The sequence below is a fragment of the Halichoeres trimaculatus genome, unplaced genomic scaffold, assembly GCF_033239565.1.
Source record: "Halichoeres trimaculatus isolate MK-OKI-2021-1 unplaced genomic scaffold, fHalTri1.1 fHalTri1_scaffold_15, whole genome shotgun sequence".
Lineage (NCBI taxonomy): Eukaryota > Metazoa > Chordata > Actinopteri > Labriformes > Labridae > Halichoeres > Halichoeres trimaculatus.
Genome location: NW_027437193.1, coordinates 29,630,206 through 29,647,754, shown reverse-complemented (window position 1 = coordinate 29,647,754; position 17,549 = coordinate 29,630,206). Strand labels below are relative to the sequence as shown.

Genomic DNA, 17,549 nt, shown 5'->3' with positions numbered 1-17,549 from the left:
TAAAGCATGGATGCAGACCGATATCAGATTTTTTCGGTGGGAGTCCATTTATTTGTGTTTTTGGTCAAGTAAAATATGGCCCCGTTTGAGTGCAGAGGAAACCGGCAGAGGAGCAGGGAGGGGGTGTTTGGTGCATGCGCCCTGGGCTTCTGCTGCACAAAAACACTGCTGTAGGGGTCATTTCTGCCCTAAACCTTGTGATAGGACCCAACTTGTTCCATCCCGGAGTATCACTTTAAAGCCTGTAGGTTGCACATTCTGCATGTCCGGGGTCTTCCAAATAATAACTAACTCTCATACAGAGCTGCAAAAAAGCCGACTTACATTAATTGCACATTTAAGGGACACAAATTGATCCACAGATTTAATGTCTGTAATGTTTTCAGTTTGCTTTTCATTGAACATCAAGAGCACCATTATTGTAATATGTGAACCAGATGGAAACCAATGGGAGATGATTTTAGATTAGATAGGAACTTTATTAATCCTTTGGGAGGGTTCCCTCAGGAAATTCAGATTCCAGCAGCAAGTAACACCGTAGTACAAAAAAAGATGTGCAGAATAGATAAGAGTAGAAAGAGGATAAATAAAAACACAGGTTCTATACAGCAAAATACAAAATAAATACAAACAATAGCAATAGTAATAACAATAAAAGTATTGGCAATAATAATAATAATAATAATAATAATAATAATAATAATAATAATAATAATAATAATAATAATATCAATAACAATATCAATAATAATAATAATAATAATAATAATAGCAATAATAGTAATGCTAGTTATAATAATAAAAATAGTTATAGCAGCATCAATGGGGGTTCTGACAGCAGCAGTTAAAGTGACAATTCAATTTTGATGAAGTTCATTTGATGTGCATCACATTGTTTTCTTTATTTACTGATTTTTTTTTGTTCTTGATCACAAAATGTAAAAAAAAAATCTAGTACTTGTAGATCTGTAGGTGTGATCCTATTTTCTGTTTTCTTGAAGATTTTCAGTAATCAAAAACACTTAAAGAAGAACTGACTCAACAGGTGGTTTGATGTTTCTTTAATTATTTTTAAGAAATTAAACGCATCTGTACTGTAGCTCCATTATTATTTATAGAGACAAAAATTCAACCTTGGTTTACAAGCTGGTTACAGCCTCCTAATAAGTAATCATTTTTTTACTACTTCCTGGTATTTTTAGATGATCCAAATTTCTGGTAAAGCGTGTCCATGACCTCACATAAGGAGTGTGCTGGTTTTGTAAGTCTTTAAGAATGACCTTACTACACCACCAGTGCCTTGTGCACTTATAACACAGGTTCAAATATGTGAGTCAGCTCAATTAAGAAAGCATCTACTGGACTGGGTTGGTATTAGGGTTTTCACACACATGCATCTTTTGGTGCCAATAGTGAAATGCCCTAAATAAATTTTAAGCCCTTCAGGCCTGTTGGCTCTGTAGTGGAAACCTGACTAATGAGGGTATTAACAGTCAATCTTCTGCCTCTGAGTCATCCTCTGCTGTGGGGTTTAGTTGTAACTAAATAAGACGTTATGCTGCATGTGTGCGTGTGTGTGTGTGTGTGTGTGTGTGTGTGTGTGTGTGTGTGTGTGTGTGTGTGTGTTTTTGAGTGAGAGAGAGATGTGACTCCTCTCTCCCACTGAGGACTTTAGCGGTACTTTAGTATTCAGTCGTTAATCCTGGGGTTGAGTCATCCTTGCCTGCAGAGGCACTAAATTCCTGCCCCGCTCTGCACCGGGCTCTACAGCATCTAAGAATCACATGGTGCTGCTGTTATGAAAAGCAAGATGTTGACATGAGTTTTTGGAAACATTTTTTTCATCAATTGCAAAAAGGGAAAACTAATGAGCTATCATGTGACCTTTGCTCAGTGTTTGACAAAGCTCCACTTCATCTGCAAATTAAAGTGCGGCATCTTCATGCACATTTGGAGAAGGTTGGACATAGGGTTGCACGATATACCGATACTGAGAAAGTATCGATACCCCCCGTTTTCAAAAAGTAAACAATATCACACATTTTAAGAATCGATACTCCAAGGCATTTTTTTTTTCCATCTGAATCAGAGACATTTTGAGTCAGGCAACTTGTGAGTCTGCAGCCACCGGGCTGGGTCCACTCTCCTCTCTGAAGTGGGCGGAGACTTGCTCTCTTTCCAAAGTGTGTGTGTTGTTGTGAAGTTCGACAGTAAGCCAGTATTAGTTACGTGCGTCGATGCTGGGCCGTTTTCAGTCCGACAAAGTTGTTAATGTATACATTAATCATCCGATCTCTTGCTGACTAGCTCAGTTTGATTTCTTTAAGCTGCATGCAAATGTACTGACTGAGTTACAGACATGGCTTCAAGTTTCACCGCTTGCAAACCGGCCGCAGCTTGTTGACAAAGCCCGGGCACGGAGCGAAATTTGGCAGTACTTTACTTACAAAACCAGCAGTTGGGGCGGCTTTGTAAGCTAATAGTCCTATCAAAGCCCATCTATAGAGCTTACTACTGACACACAAAGAGGAAACACTACGAACACGATGAAGCACTTCACCGTTCAGCACCCTAGGATTATTTTATCTGCTCATTACTGAGCAACAAGGACTTTTTTCTGGTTTTCTATTTAGTTATATTGTACACAATTGTATCCAACAATAAATTGTCAAAGTACAATTTACATATCTCCTTGAGCCCCACAGACACACGAACAGATGTCAGAAAAATCAGAAAATAATAACTTGAGGCAGCCTTCCCTTCAAGCTGCTTATTCTATTCTTTTTTTAATGTTTTAGTTTTTGCCATGGTATCGTTTAAGTATCGAGATATTTTAGGCAGGTATTGTATCGAATCATAATTTTGGTATCGTGACAACACTAGTTGGACATATTCATGTGTTATTTTTTAGCATTAATGCTGAAAATTAATGCTGTTTACATGAGTTTTTGGAAACATTTTTTCATCAATTGAAAAAAAGGGAAAACTCAAATCTATCATGTGATCATTGCTCAGTGTTTGACCTGAAAAGGAGGAACCTTAAACCCTCTTGAGTGTTATCAAAAAAAACAAGCATCTTTTCAGGTGTTGTCATTCGTCATAGCTTGGACTCTCATTTCATCACTGCATGTTAAGCTGCGTTTCCACCAAGCAGTACGGGTCGGTTCAGTACGGTTTGGGACGGTTTGGGACATTAAAGTCTCATCCCGTTTGCGTTTCCACAGCAAACTGTGCCCTCTCGTGGTGGGCGGCGTGTAAGCCGCATGCCGGAAGCCGCAGCTGGTAAACAATAGCGCGACACCGTAGCAGCTCACCCCGCGATGAAATCCAACAAAGAAGAAAACGCGACACAGTGAACAAAGAGCACGGATGGAAGACATGCAGCATTTCGTCCTCTCTGTGATTTTCATGTAACTCTCTGTTACAAAGTACAATCAAGCTTCGTTTCAGTGAAGTCTGTGTGCCGCCAGGAGAAATGCAGCTGCTGTCGGGGTAAGTGACGATTCTTTTGACCAATCAACCGTCTGCAGTGTGTTGCTCCACCTCCCGAGAGCGGATCGGTTCAGTCTGGCACCCATACGAAAGGGTCCCAAAAAAGTGGGACGGCTCGTCTCGGTTTTTAGGGATCCATCCCGGGATGAGTCTGTGGAAACGCCGCTAAAAGCGCACCGTACCGAGACGAACCGACCCGGACTGCTTGGTGGAAACGCGGCTTTAGACTTCAGGCTACAGTTTTGATTGTCACCAGATGGGCCTGAAGGTGGCATGTTGAAACACCAAAGGCTGCCTAGAGTGTGGGTTAGCTAATGCATGAAAAAAGATGGTACTAATGATGAGTATTTACTAAAATCTGAGTGGACAATCTGATGACATTGACCATGCTGGGCAGAGTTTCTCTGCTACTTCCCCTTTACTGAGGCTGAAAACCTCTGGATTGCCCCTGTGGGAGTGTCTGTTTGAGATTTCCATGGGTGGGGCATGTATCTCAGACTTCACTGCAGCTGCTGGTCGTTCAGTAATGTTTATTTAATGGTGGGATGGTCTACACTGTGATCCAGATTAATATATGATTAATTGTGTAACCCTCGACGAAATGTGTTTATATCTTGAGCAGCTGTGGTTGATTTTGGCACTTTTTCTAGATTTTCTTCGACTACAAAGTATTATTTGTAAAGTAATACAAGCCTTAATCCTTGACACTCCTATACCCATGTTAATGCTGCATTAATCTTTAAAGGGCACCTATTTCTATCTCTTCCTCTTCCCCTCTCCCACCTCTCCCTCCTGCCCACCCACAGGTGCCAAAAAGTGATGTCACATGCTGGGTGTTCTCAGAAATTCCACATTAAGCCCACGACGCACACACACAGGCACACACCTGGGAAATGTTTTATGAATAAATACATTTGACAAACTCCCACAGAGCGTGTCTGTGGGTACATGCACATGTGTTTTTATGCTTTTGAATAAAATACCTTTAAACAGACGGGCGGACACACACAGTTTGATTTATGGCTTTCAGCATCTGGTTGTAAAATATGTGTGACCAAGTTATCCTCCTGAGTCACTCTAGCTGTACTGCTGCCTGGTGAAGACAGGGAGAGGTGTTTGAATATCAGAGACAGAAGTGGACTGAAAACTGTAAAACAGAAAGATAAAAATTAGGTTTTTAGTTTTCTTTATGGTATCCTCTGCCATAAGTCGATTTATACTCCGGAGTGACTTAAACTTTGAAAATTTCAGTCCCAATGTAGCTAGATCACCTCTGTTTTCTTCTTTTGCATCCTGCCGCTGCAGGATAAAAGTCAGACTTAGTAATCAAGTTATTCAAAATTTGGACAACCAGAGCCCCTTGGTGACTGGTGAAGATAAAGCTTTCCCCAGGAAAAAGGAACAGAAAGGCCTTGTGAAACGTAGGGAAAGGTACAATCAGATACCTCTTATCAGAGCATGATGTTTGTTTCCATCATCAGGTATTTGACCTGTGAATGTGACCAGGAAATGTGGAAATCCCACCATTTTACTATAACACTCACAAAGCCCGTTTCCACCAAGCAGTTCAGTTCAGTTCTTTTTGGTACAGCACGCACTTTGTGGCGTTTCCATTGGCTAAGACTAGTCCCTAAATTACCATCCCATACTGTCCCACTTTTGGTACCCTTGTCTGTTGGGGTGCCAGATATACTAATCCAACCCCAAAAGGTGGAGCTAGAAACACTGCGGTCAGTTGATTGGTCGAAAGAATTGTCAGTTCCCGTGCGACAGCAGTAATAAAGAAACAAAGCTTGATTGCACTTTGTAACAAAGAGCTACATGCCAATCACAAAGAAGACAAATTGCTGGATGTCTTCCATCTCTGCTCTTTGTTTACTGTGTCCCATTTTTCTTCTTTGATTTATTAGTGAGGTACGCTGTACCGCATGATATCACACTATCACATTTGTGTATATTCAACAATATTTGGCAGTTTATGCATCAAGTTTTTAATGTATTCACCAATTCAGTAATTCAGTTGTTGCATCAAATACAGTTAAGTAGTTTTAACAATAAACATTTAACATATCAGTAAAAAAATAATTAAATTAAGTAGATCACTGTTGACATTAAAGTTAGCAGCTAAGTATCTAATTAGCTTACCAAGACGACTGTCACTCTTGGTCAGGAAATGAATCAGCCACGACCTGCTTTCTTTTCAGATGCCCATGCATCGCTGTTGTACTGCCATTGAAGGCCAGTTCTGCCTTACAAATTTTGCATTGCACATTCTTATCCTTTATTTTGGAAAAATGCTCCCAGACTCTCACACTTTGTTGCCGGCTAGCTATGATATGGGCACATCTTTTGTGACATCACGATGATGACATCACAATGACCCTGGTTACCACTAGTGTGCATGTGCATCAAGGACAGAACGGCAGACAAGGTGGTTTGTAGAGGTTTGAGGGAAAAATAAAGTCTCAAATGAAAACAGAAAAATAGAAATTAATAAAGCAACATAAAAAGCAATGGCGTTGATTAATAAGTCACCAACAATTTTGATCGTAGACGTCATCGTGTCTAGTCGACTAATCTTGGCAGCCCTAGGTTGTGACCATCATATCTGCTTCTGACTTTGAAAAACTGAATCAGAGTCACATGCTTTAAAAATGTGGATTGTAGTGCATGAGCTAAAAATGAAAATAGAAGTAAAGCCCTTTAAGGAACAATGCACCCTGCAGGTTTTATGGTGTAATGAGTGAAGGGGCAGAGGAAGAGGAGGATAGGTAGCCAGGTAGGATGAAGGCAGGAGGAAGGATAAAATGGTTTTCTTTGGCTCTCGCTTCATAAATGTCATGTTCAAACTCTGGCCACTGTGTGAGTCTATGTGTGAATGAGTGAATGCACATGTGGCCCCACATCTATTCAACATAAACCTGTCTCATGGCAGCAGCTCAGTGGGGCAACATCTACGGTGGCTGACAGAGGACAATAGACAGATGTTACCAGTCTGTTAGCTTATTGCTCCGCCTGGTTTTCATCAAGTGCTGCTGTCCTGTTATAAAAACTGAACAAAATGAAAAGGGTTTCATCTATTAAGTGTCAAACACAAACTATAAAAACAGCAGGTTATGAAAAATAGTCAAAGGAAGTAGCTCTCCAATTAAGGTTGAAAGATTAAAATCATGTTTTTAGTTTTTGAAAAAAAAAATTCTCATTCTGCATCTGTGTTTTTTTCTTTTCTCTGCAGACATCCTCGGATGCACATCAAAACAGGCCTTGTTGACGCTCACCTCTACTGTCTGAAAAAAGCTGTGGTGGACTTCCTCTCTGACAACAAGTGAGTCTTTTACTTCATTCGGTCTGTGAAGTCAAGAGTTTATCCTCACTAGGTAGAAAAGAATATTCAACTTTAAACTTAAAGCTAGAGACTTTGTAATTACATCTCATCTTATTATTAATTAACTGATTAATATTTTTATTATAAATTTATTAATCAATTAATTGTGGTTTGTTGGCAAGATTATTCTACATTATTAAAAAAAAGAAAGAAAAAAAATCCTGCACTTCATGGCAGAACCTGCAGCTGAATAACTTATAGCACTGTTGTTGCACCAACTTGGTTTTTCTACGGTCTAAAGTTTTCCTTGTGTTGTACGTCGCTTTGGACAAAAGCGTCTGCTAAATGAAATTGTAGAACTGTAGGAACTGTAGCTTCCTGTTTGTGTCTGCACTGCAGGTATTCAGCTCAGGCGTACACTTGGACATAGACCCACACATTCAAACAGACGTTTGTGTCACCATTTAATCTGCAGCAAGTGTTAAACATGGCTACATGGAGTGTAAGGCTTTGAAAGGTCCTGTTAGCCGGGTATTCTAGTGAGGTGTTAATTTGTTTTACTATGTGCCACTGAGGCAGGCTGTTAGGCCCTTAGCCTCTGAAGTGTAGCAGTGTCACAGGGAAACTATTGTAGCAAAAGCAGCAATGCATGCATGACTGGTGAGGGATACATCAAAAGGTTGTAGGATTTCAAATTAGATTACAGTGTTTTTCCTCTAAATTCAGAGTTAGTGAAAGCATGATAGAATCAGGAGAGAATGGCATGATAATGACATTTTATGAACTGGTTCAACCAACCAAAGGCTTCATCCTAAATGGGTTAAGGGGAAAATGTGTCCTAAAGCTTGGGATATGAAATATCTGTAAAAACCTATTGGTGGTTTCTGAAGTAGTTTTTGAAGCTCTTCAAACACCAACTCCTGAGCTTGTGTTTGAAGAGCTTCTCAGAGTTCTCTCAGAGAGCTCTTGACTTGGCCTACAAATTCCTAGCAAGGAGTCTTAGCTTAAAAGTGATTCAGGAAGTTTCTGAGAGCAACTCTGAGCAAGAAGGAGACAGAAACTTTAATCTTAGTGAGGAGGTGTGGTTGACCCCATTGGTAGGTATGACACAGTCTACTAAAAGCTGTGATTGGTTGGTACAAAAAGGGAAAAAAATGAGAAAAAGCACTTTGTGCTCCTAGTAATGAATAGACAGTAAATGAGCATATCTCAGACTTTATTTAGAAATGTGTCACAGAGACATTAATTTTAAATCATGCTGATGAAACTCAGCTAAATTAAATTAATTGAGACACATCTTCAAAATGTATGAACGAACCTGATTCACTCAACAATTATACTGATTTGCTTACTGTGGCGTTTACTGTCTATGCTGGTCATGTTACTACTCAATGTATTTGATTTTAATGTTGGTCGCAGACTTGGCTGTCACTTCCTGTGATTGCTGGCATCCCTTTTGAAAGCAATTAGATTCGGCAGAATGACCCAAACAATGAACGAAATGAATAAAAAAATAAGAACTAGACAGAGACTGCTGTTGGCTCAGCTCATAGAGGAGAATCAAAGAGTATTAAAAGGGAAACTGTGTCCAGCGATCAACGCACCAGGGAAGAGGCGGACCTGGGAGGTCATTGTCCAACAAATGAATGCGTCGCTCCCTTTCCTTGTGCGCACATTGCGCATGAGAAGCATGCTGTAATCCCAAGGGAGAGTGGACATTACAGCACAAAGCGAAGTTGTCCTCATACAGTGTTGTAGGCTGCTACTTAGGTTATGGCTGCTGACATTGGTTTCTTTGATATTAATAACTGAATGAATGTTATGGAATTTCTAATGCTCATTAACTGGACTGTTTAAGGGATGGATCAGCAACTAATAGCTGTCTCAGGTGGCAGAAACTGTGTTTATTGTACTAGGAAAGTCTGACGCCAGTATGAGTGGCCACTCTTAGGCTCCTCCCTTCTCCCAACAGTTTTTTTTACCTTAGGAGCTCTCATAAGGCCTAAGACGCTCTGTGAATAACTTTTATCTTACCAAGGGAAAATACCAAGAAAAATCCTAAGTGGTATTCAGACCTGGACTGTTTGGTCCACTTTAAATGGACCAGGGTTCGTTTCCCACACTGGTCCGGACTTTCCATGTAGGTGTGAGTAGACACAAACGAACCCTGGTGCAGACCAAACAACCCCACCGAGACCCACTTTTTGAGGTGGTCTTGGTCCACTTCCAAACGAACTCTGGTGCGGTTTGTGGTTCTCCGGTGCAGGTCTGAATACAAACCAAGGTCCATCCACACTAACTACAGGATACATGCGCCTTTTGGGCCTATAAAGCCACTGTAGCCAAGCATTGTGCATTAATCCCCACATATTTCACTCGCAGCCCGTCTTGAATGTTGTTCTTTGGTTCATACCTGATCCTCCGTCTTCTGTTTAGCCACGCTGTTGTTGGCATGTTGTGGGTCAGGACACGCAGAGCATAGCGCCTCCTTGCTGCGCGCACATTTGCCTTCACTGTTCCAAAATTTGAAATGGTGTTGTTAAGCCTGCTTTGAAGGAGCTGCTCTTGAAACTGAAAATGATTTTGCAGCTCTAATAAGAGCACAAACACACATGTTTACCTCAATTTTCGGGTCTGTATTCTGTGTGACGCCCTTTGTCAGTGCTGTCCAATGAGAGCACTGATCGTCACACACGGGGATGTGTTTACAGAATATAGTCCACTTGCAAACAGTACAATCTGAATACGAACCGCACCAAATGAAAAAACTAAAGTCTGCTTTTGGTCCGGACCCAACAAGTGGACCAAAGGACTTTTCTGGTCTGAATACAGCCTTGGAATCCGAGGAATTCTAAGATTTTTCTAAGAATGACATCACTATGAGCTACTTTTAGCCTTAGGATGTTTTGTGAATACGGGCCCAGATGCTTTCATGACAGCTGTAGGCCCTGATACTTCATAAACTTTACTTTCAATCATGCACCTTGTTTTGAACACTCACGGGACTCAAATACTGATTTATGCAGCTATGGTGGGGCTGGATAGTGTCCAGACATTAAAGAATCATCTTCCATTGGTGACTGTTTTTATCACTCTGGCATGATTCCTACTACACACACACACACAACAGTAGGAAACTTATGACAGGCAACTGAGTCCAGCAGTTCAAAGCATGAAGTAGAGAAACTCTGCTCTACGTTGAAAACTTCATTGTCCCGCCCACTCTCTTGCCATGAATGCTCCTGACCTGCTGTATTCACACTTTCACTCATCCCAACTTCCTGTGAATTTTGATTAAGAGGAAAAAGACCTGTTGAAGTCAGTGCAGTACATGAGTGAAAGGAGCTTTAGAGGCAGCATGACTGCCAGGAAAAAGAAAAAGGGAGTTCCTCTTGGTCCTGAAATCAGTCAGGCAGCCTGTCATCACAGAAAACATCATATGGATCTCATATATTCTCAGCCTCTGGGCAAAAATTGCATATTGGAAAAACTAAGAGGGACATCAAAGCCTGGAGAAATAAATGCCTGCTTACATGGAGAATGTTCAGTTTCTAATAGTCGAAGACACCAAAGCAGAAACTCTGAAACTCTCCTTTTATTCCATTTATATACACTACACATGTAATTAATCAACTTGTTTAAAGGGGCAGTGTAGGGTAGTTAAAGTCATCTAGCATAACAAGCTTTGACAAGATGGAGATAATCTTCATAAGTATGTTTTAAAATGGTGTTTAGTCACTTTGATTCAAAGGAAGAGCCTTTCATCCATACAAGGATGCAGGTCCCCTTCCATACAGTCTGTTACCTTGTTATCTCACAACATGTTTGATGTAGTGATTTTAAATGACGCCCTCACCAAACAAGTGTCAGTCACACATAAATCACTCCAAAGCCAAGCCAGCGAAGACTGATACTTCATCTTTTCCTCCCCGCAGAATTTAGCCGAGTATTAAACTGCAGAAAGTAACTCACCACAGAGACACTGAGATAAATCTCTCATCATTACATCACTTATGCCTACTTCTGCCACCATATATCATCCCTCTTGTTAGATGACTCACTTCTTTCTGGGGCTCTTTTTCTTGGACTCACTTTCACCAGCTCCTCTTTCTCTCTTCCTCTCTCCATCTTCTCCCGCTCGAGGAGAGAAATGGACAGTGTAACTGTTGTTTTTCTGCTGTCATTCACATGGAAATTCTAATCTCCCTTTAAAAGAAAGTAGGAGAGGGTGAGTGGAGGGGTGGGGGTGTGTGGGTTTGTGGAGAGGAACACTGAGTACAGGGCAGGGTTGTGCAGAGGGGAGGAAGAAATGAAGATGGGAAGTTACCTACGGGCTGACACGCTGAGAGACTTCAGAGCAGGCTTCAGCTTCAGCTGCTTCTGGTTTAAACGTCAGAGGGACCTGAAGTGCTGATAGTCATTTCCCAAGTTTCAGAATACAACATATTACTGCATGTTTTGTTTTGTTTTTTTAACAGTATTTTTATTAATTTCTGAATTTTAGACAAACACACAAACAGTACATCAATGCATTAGAATGAACAAACAAGTCTACTTTGGCCACAACAAATACACCCTCACAAACAACACACAGAAAAATCTTACTTTAAATAACATAATAATAAATGTCTGTTATGAAGTGGTATCTATCTTAAACATGTGCATTTGCTGACTGCACTCAGTTTAATACATTAGTAGCCGCCAGCAATGACATTGTGATCGAAGGATATCAACTTTGGGGCAAAATAAAGACTAAGCATAAAAAATAAATAAAAATAAAAATAAATAAGTAAATAAATAAATAAACTGGATAAATCTAATTTACCATAATAAATAAAAAAGAAAAGAAAGAGAAAAAAGGAAACTTCAAATCTTAAACTCCTCGCAGACATACGACCAAGGACTGACATTTTGCCCACTTTGGGAGTTGCAATCAATCATTCCCTTTAAGAAAACATCTGTAAGTCTTTTGCCAGCATATCTATAAAAAAAAAAAAGGAAGTCCAAGTATTTAAAAAAACCCTAGTCTTATATAGGGATGGGTATCGAACTAGGTACTTTTATAGGTACCTTGTTTAGGTACCTGCATCCTTGTGACTGTGAAGGATTGGAAGAGTAGGTGTTTTTCCATGCTGGACATGAACACAGCATTGCAAGGTTATAAATTTAAAAACAAATATGTTAAATTGAAAAAAAAAACCACATGATCACAAAAAAGTACCAAAAGTTGGTACCGTTGAGTACTGGTACAGAGTGCCAGGTACCGGGCATTACTACCCTATTGTCCGTCCATCCATCCATTTTCTTAGCCGCTTATCCTGTTCAAGGTCCCAGTGGCTGGAGCCTATCTACCCTATTGTTTCAATTGTAAAAGGTACCCATCCCTAGTCTTATATTGGATCCTGTATGTGAGATATTCCATAGAAATACTGTCAAAGATTCATCTGTGCCATCCTGTCATCAACGAGGGTGCATCATCAATCCATTTGACCAATATGTTCTTTCAAGCAGCAAAAGTGAGAATAATGAAGGGCCTTCTCTGATACAAACCCTCATTTTGAGGACTTGGTTAACCTAGTAAAAGAGCCTGAGGCTCAATATCAAGGTGGACATTAAAAATTAGATTGAGTTTTTTTCAACAAATTTGTCCAATAATCTTCAATATGGATAAATGACCATTCACAGTGCCTATAGTTTCCAACCTTTATATTATATTTGGAAATGCTGCATGCTTTATAAATCAGAAAAAGGGATTTATAGTTACTGATGGCATGGCCTGGATTAAAGCTCAAGTTTAAGCAACTCTTTGAACGTCTCTTTGATAACCAGAGCAAGATTCAAAATTGTCATTCTGTAAATTATACCATCACTGCCATTATTTCTGTTTTTCCAAAATTAAACTTATAGCCTGAAACCATTGAATATTCATTAAATATTGTAAGTAAAGGTTGAATAGATTCATCAAAATTATTTAAATACATCAAAAGATCATCAGCAAATAAATTCAGTTTATATTGTTCTTCTCCTATAGTGATACCAGTCATTTGCTGATCTTGTCTAATTCTCTCTGCCAGAGGCTCCATTGCTAAGGCAAAGAGAAGTGGGGACAGAGGACAACCTTGTCTTGTACCCCTCTCCAAAGTAAATTCCTCTGAGAAAACACTGTTGGTAAAGATTCTAGCTTTAGGGGATTTATAGATAAGTCTCACAAAATTGATAAATTCACCTGGGAAATTAAATTTTTCCAAGACTTTAAAAAGAAAAGGCCACTCGAGACGGTCAAATGCTTTTTCAGCGTCAACCGCTATAACAGTCAAATTTAAATTTTGTTTTTTAGCATGTTGAATGATGCTAAAAACAAGTTCTTGTATCTATCTGCAAACGCCTGTTTTAATGAAACCTGTTTGGTTCTTATGTATCAAGTCTGGTAGGATCTTTGAAAGTCTGTTGCTCATGAGTTTAGTTAATATCTTATTATCACAGTTGATTACCATCACAAGTCCACTGATCTCCTGTGTACTCAAACTGGATCTGTGGTAGTTTAACTGTTTAGTCAAAAAGTTTAAGTCAGATTTAAAAAAAAATCTTGTTTAACTGAAAAAAATCAGCTCCCTCATAAACTGGCAAATAAAATCTGTTAATGAGTCAAAAACTAAAAAAAAAATGATAAGAAGGCAATGAATATATTTGAAAGAAGCAAGTTAAACAACAGTTATTATTTATGTTCATGCGAAATATTGTTGACCCTGTCCAATGCTCGATATCTGCAGAAATTTGAGAACCTTCTCTCTTCTCTTTAACAGGTCCATCTCATCCATCCGTGGTGAGCTGGTACCATATTTAGTGCGGAAGCAGTTTTCTAAATCAACCACGAGTCCGAAAATCAAAGACGATGCAGAAGAACAGAGCCAGAAGATGAATGCCAACTCTACAAACCACGGTCAGTGTTTGAACTCATCACAAAGCTCCACAGATCGAACATGGAGAAGGCTAACAGTTTAACAGACACAGATGTCTGTCTATAGCAATAATTTAGCAAATATATATCATAAATGTATCAAAACATCTTAATTTAACACCTGATCCTCCTGTTTGCAGAGCTCCTCATTTCATCCCGAGACGAGCCTCTCCTCCAGCTGGCCCAGGAGCGTTCATGTTGGAACGACCACCGCGGTGACATGAGCGAGGCGTACCATGGAGGGAAGCTGCGCTGCTATGTTCACATTATGGACCAGGGTCTCTGCTACCGCGTCAACACTTTAGCAGCTTATATAGACGCCAACCGGCTGGTGAGTCAGACATTAAACCTGCCTTCTTTGTAAAATGTTTATTTTTAAATTTCTGCTTCTTGCCCTGTACTTTATTTGTGCAATTATGTTTGCAGGGAATCTAGTTTATGTTTATTAAGATATGCAGCGTCTTTACAGAAAGTGTTAACACCTCAGAGGTAAATTAACTCATGCCCAACTATCTGGTTATGTTAAACTAATTTCTGGCTCCAGCCTCTGATTTTAATCAGTCTTCTTCATCGTATAAGACTCTTGAGCCTCTTTGAGACATGCAATCGTGACATTTCTAAAATCTTGTTTGGAGTGACAAAGAAAGCTGTGAGTAGGAGGATCAATGAGTCTTAGAACAAACCACAGAGTAATGTTTAGGTCATGCCAGACAAAGCAACAGACACCTTTGCTATGATCAGTTTGTTTATTTATATCCAGGCTAGAGCAACCAGACATCTTTTTCATTTATATCTTAAAAAGACTCTTCCTTTGTGTTGCTCAGCTGGTTTCACACCACTCTCATGACTAAGACGTCATCAGGTCTTCCCACTCATTTGTCGGAAGTTTTCCAAAGATTTCCCACTCCTTCTTCATATTCACTCACCCTGACTTACAAAGGAGTAAAAGAAAGAAAAGTCAGGGAAAAAATGCATTTTGCACGTGGGAAAACTTTTAATGCTTTAATGATGGATGTTGTAGTTTTAGATGGTTCATTGGTTAAATAGCATCATGTACAGCCCATTCATTGTTGTCTGCTGTCACCCCTAAGAAAAGTTGTTATTAAAAGATCTTGAATAAATTATCTCTCGACCAGTTGTTCCTTTAAATATCACACTGCACATCCCATATTATAATTTCAGACACTTTAAAGGTCCATTTTCTTCCTGTTTTGACTTTAAAATTCTTACACCCTCTGTTTTCTCCAGAGGAACATTCAAGTTATTCAACACCTCTCCATTATTTGAACAACTATGCATAACATCTCTTCGCTTTCTGTGTTTTCTTCTACCAGGCCCCGAAGCTGTTTGAGGAGCCAGCAGTCCATCCATCAGCAGTCATTTCTGAGAGATGTCAGGTAAAAACACTGCAGCAGGTTCATAGTCAGTAGGGATGCATCGATCCAACTTTTTCCTTTCCCGATTAGGGATGGGTACAGAACAAGCGGCAACCTCCGGTCTAAGAATATGAGACAATGCAGAAGTGCCTAAATCTGCCATTTCTGGAGTGTTCGCTTGAGGCTGGCTCCGGAAGTACCTAAAGTCACACACACCAATCCAAAGAAAGCCATTTTCAAAGCAGAAATTTACCTATTTACTGCCTGATTCAAAAAAACGTCTCCTGTCTGAGTCGCTAATTTTACTGTGAATTTTTTCTAACGCGGCCATTCAGAGGATATTAAGATCGCAAGCTCCCCCAATAAGAGGCACAGCTGAGGGTCACGTGACGGCCGGCGCCCTATGGCTGTAGGCGAAGCCCTTGCCACTACCAATATGGCCGCTATAGCCAATGTGCTTCATTTTCCATTTCAGAAACAGGACGGGTGACATTGGGGAGACTACGTCCATGTTTTATACAGTCTATGGTACCGAATTAGGTACTTATATGGGTACCCACCAAATTCTGTTGAAAGTAGCGGGTACCGATTCATGTAAAATCAAAAGGTACCATGTTTAGGTGACTGTGAGGGAGTGGAAGAGTAGGTGATTTTCCAGGCTGGGCATGAACACAGCATTGCAGAATAAATATGTTAAGTTGAAAAAAAGTATATTTTATTATTAAACAAATTGGTATTTTTTAACCACATAAACACAATAAAATACCGAATATGGTACCATTGAGTACCGGTACCGATTGCCAGGTACATGGGCATTGGTACCGTATTGTTTCAAATGTGAAAGGTACCCATCTCTAGTCCTGATACCCATACCTGTGCTTTGTGTTAAAATAATAACCTGCATGCTCTACTTTGGGATAAGACTGGTAATGTTGATGAACGCTAGGGAATTACTGAAGTTGATATTGATTCAAACTACAAAGTGTTTAAATGTTTGCTGGCAGTTTGGTTAAAAAAACATGCTTCTGAAATTACAGAAACTACTGTTCAATTGCAAACTTTTATACCCTGTAGACAAAATCATAGCTAGCCTTGAGGTCCTTGCACACTCAGTCTGTTTTTTTTGGATGCAATTTTTGGATACGTAGTGTGAAAAAAAAAAAAAAAAGTCGCACACAGACACCTTGCACACATAATCTGATGCGTTTATTTTTTTATTTATTGCAAAAAGTTGCAGTACAAGACAAATGGAATCATCAAGCAGTGATTAAGCAAATAATCCTGAGCAGCGGCTGTCAGTATGTTTGAGTTATGCGCATGGGCACACGCACAGGCACACACATGTGCACAGGTCTTCATCATCTAAACAACGGCTGAAATGTGTAGAGAAAAAATGTCTGAAAATGCGAGAATTTTATGTTGAAAGTAGCCTACAGTGTTATTGAATAGTCAAACTACCCAGGAAACAAGCTGGCCAAATCAAACCTGTTCTGAAAAAAAACAAATAACGGACAAAAGTTGAAGTGTGAGTGTTCAAATGTTAGTGACATAACATGGGATTGAATTTTTTTTTAATGTGCGTCAATTTTGGACAAAAAAACAGACTCAGTGTGCAAAGGCCCTCAGTGTCAGCGATCCAGCTTGGTTTAGCTGGATCTAGCTGATGCCTAATAGCAAGATGGGGATTGGTGCATTCCTATTAGTCAGCCCTGTAACTGTGCTTGTTTGTGTCCACATACCTTTTTATGAGTAGTTTTACTAAATGTATTCAAACTCTGCTCACACCCAGAAGTTCACACTTATCTATCCTATAAGTGGCACGTCTTTGTATTTATTTCCCAGTAATGTCAGTGTCTGTGTGTTGGCTTTGCCTTCAGATGGGGTCAGACAGCATCATCGGAGGGATGTGTCAGGTGGCAGATAAGACTTCCATAAAGAGATCCACCATTGGAAACTCCACCACCATCAAAGAGAAGGTGAAAGTCGCCAACTCCATCATCATGCACGGGGTTACCATCGAGGAGGGGTAAGAACACTCACACACACATGCACACACTTGTTGATTATATTTACTTTGAAGTGCTTTTTCCAAAACATTAATTACACTTATGAAGGAATTTTACCTCCCAGGCACGTTTGTGGATTAGAGTTGTGATGATTGTGTGGTTCATGGTTTGTGTTGTCAGTACAAACCGGCAGAGCAGAGGAATCTGATAAAGGTTACAAGGAAAACCATGAACTGAATATCATTTATCTACATCCTTTTTCCTTTGTTTCTCTGCATGTGCTAACACATTCACTCCCAAAATAATTGGTTTGTGCAGTTAGTCATTCATTGCTTCATCTTAGCAGTGATCTTTGGTGCCCCTGTGTTCAAACAGTTGTGTGTGCGTTGGGC

The 17,549-nt window shown here is 39.8% G+C and overlaps 1 protein-coding gene across 1 annotated transcript in view; it reads left to right on the top strand.

Moving 5' to 3' along the window:
• The window catches only part of eif2b3 (eukaryotic translation initiation factor 2B, subunit 3 gamma), a 47,976-nt gene that overhangs the window by 19,984 nt on the left and 10,443 nt on the right, over positions 1–17,549 (top strand). The window contains exons 6-10 of the mRNA XM_074688760.1: positions 6,728–6,817; positions 13,621–13,757; positions 13,916–14,106; positions 15,110–15,172; positions 17,029–17,177. Of these exons, the coding sequence (XP_074544861.1) occupies positions 6,728–6,817; positions 13,621–13,757; positions 13,916–14,106; positions 15,110–15,172; positions 17,029–17,177 (630 nt within the window). The remainder of the gene's footprint in view (positions 1–6,727; positions 6,818–13,620; positions 13,758–13,915; positions 14,107–15,109; positions 15,173–17,028; positions 17,178–17,549) is intronic.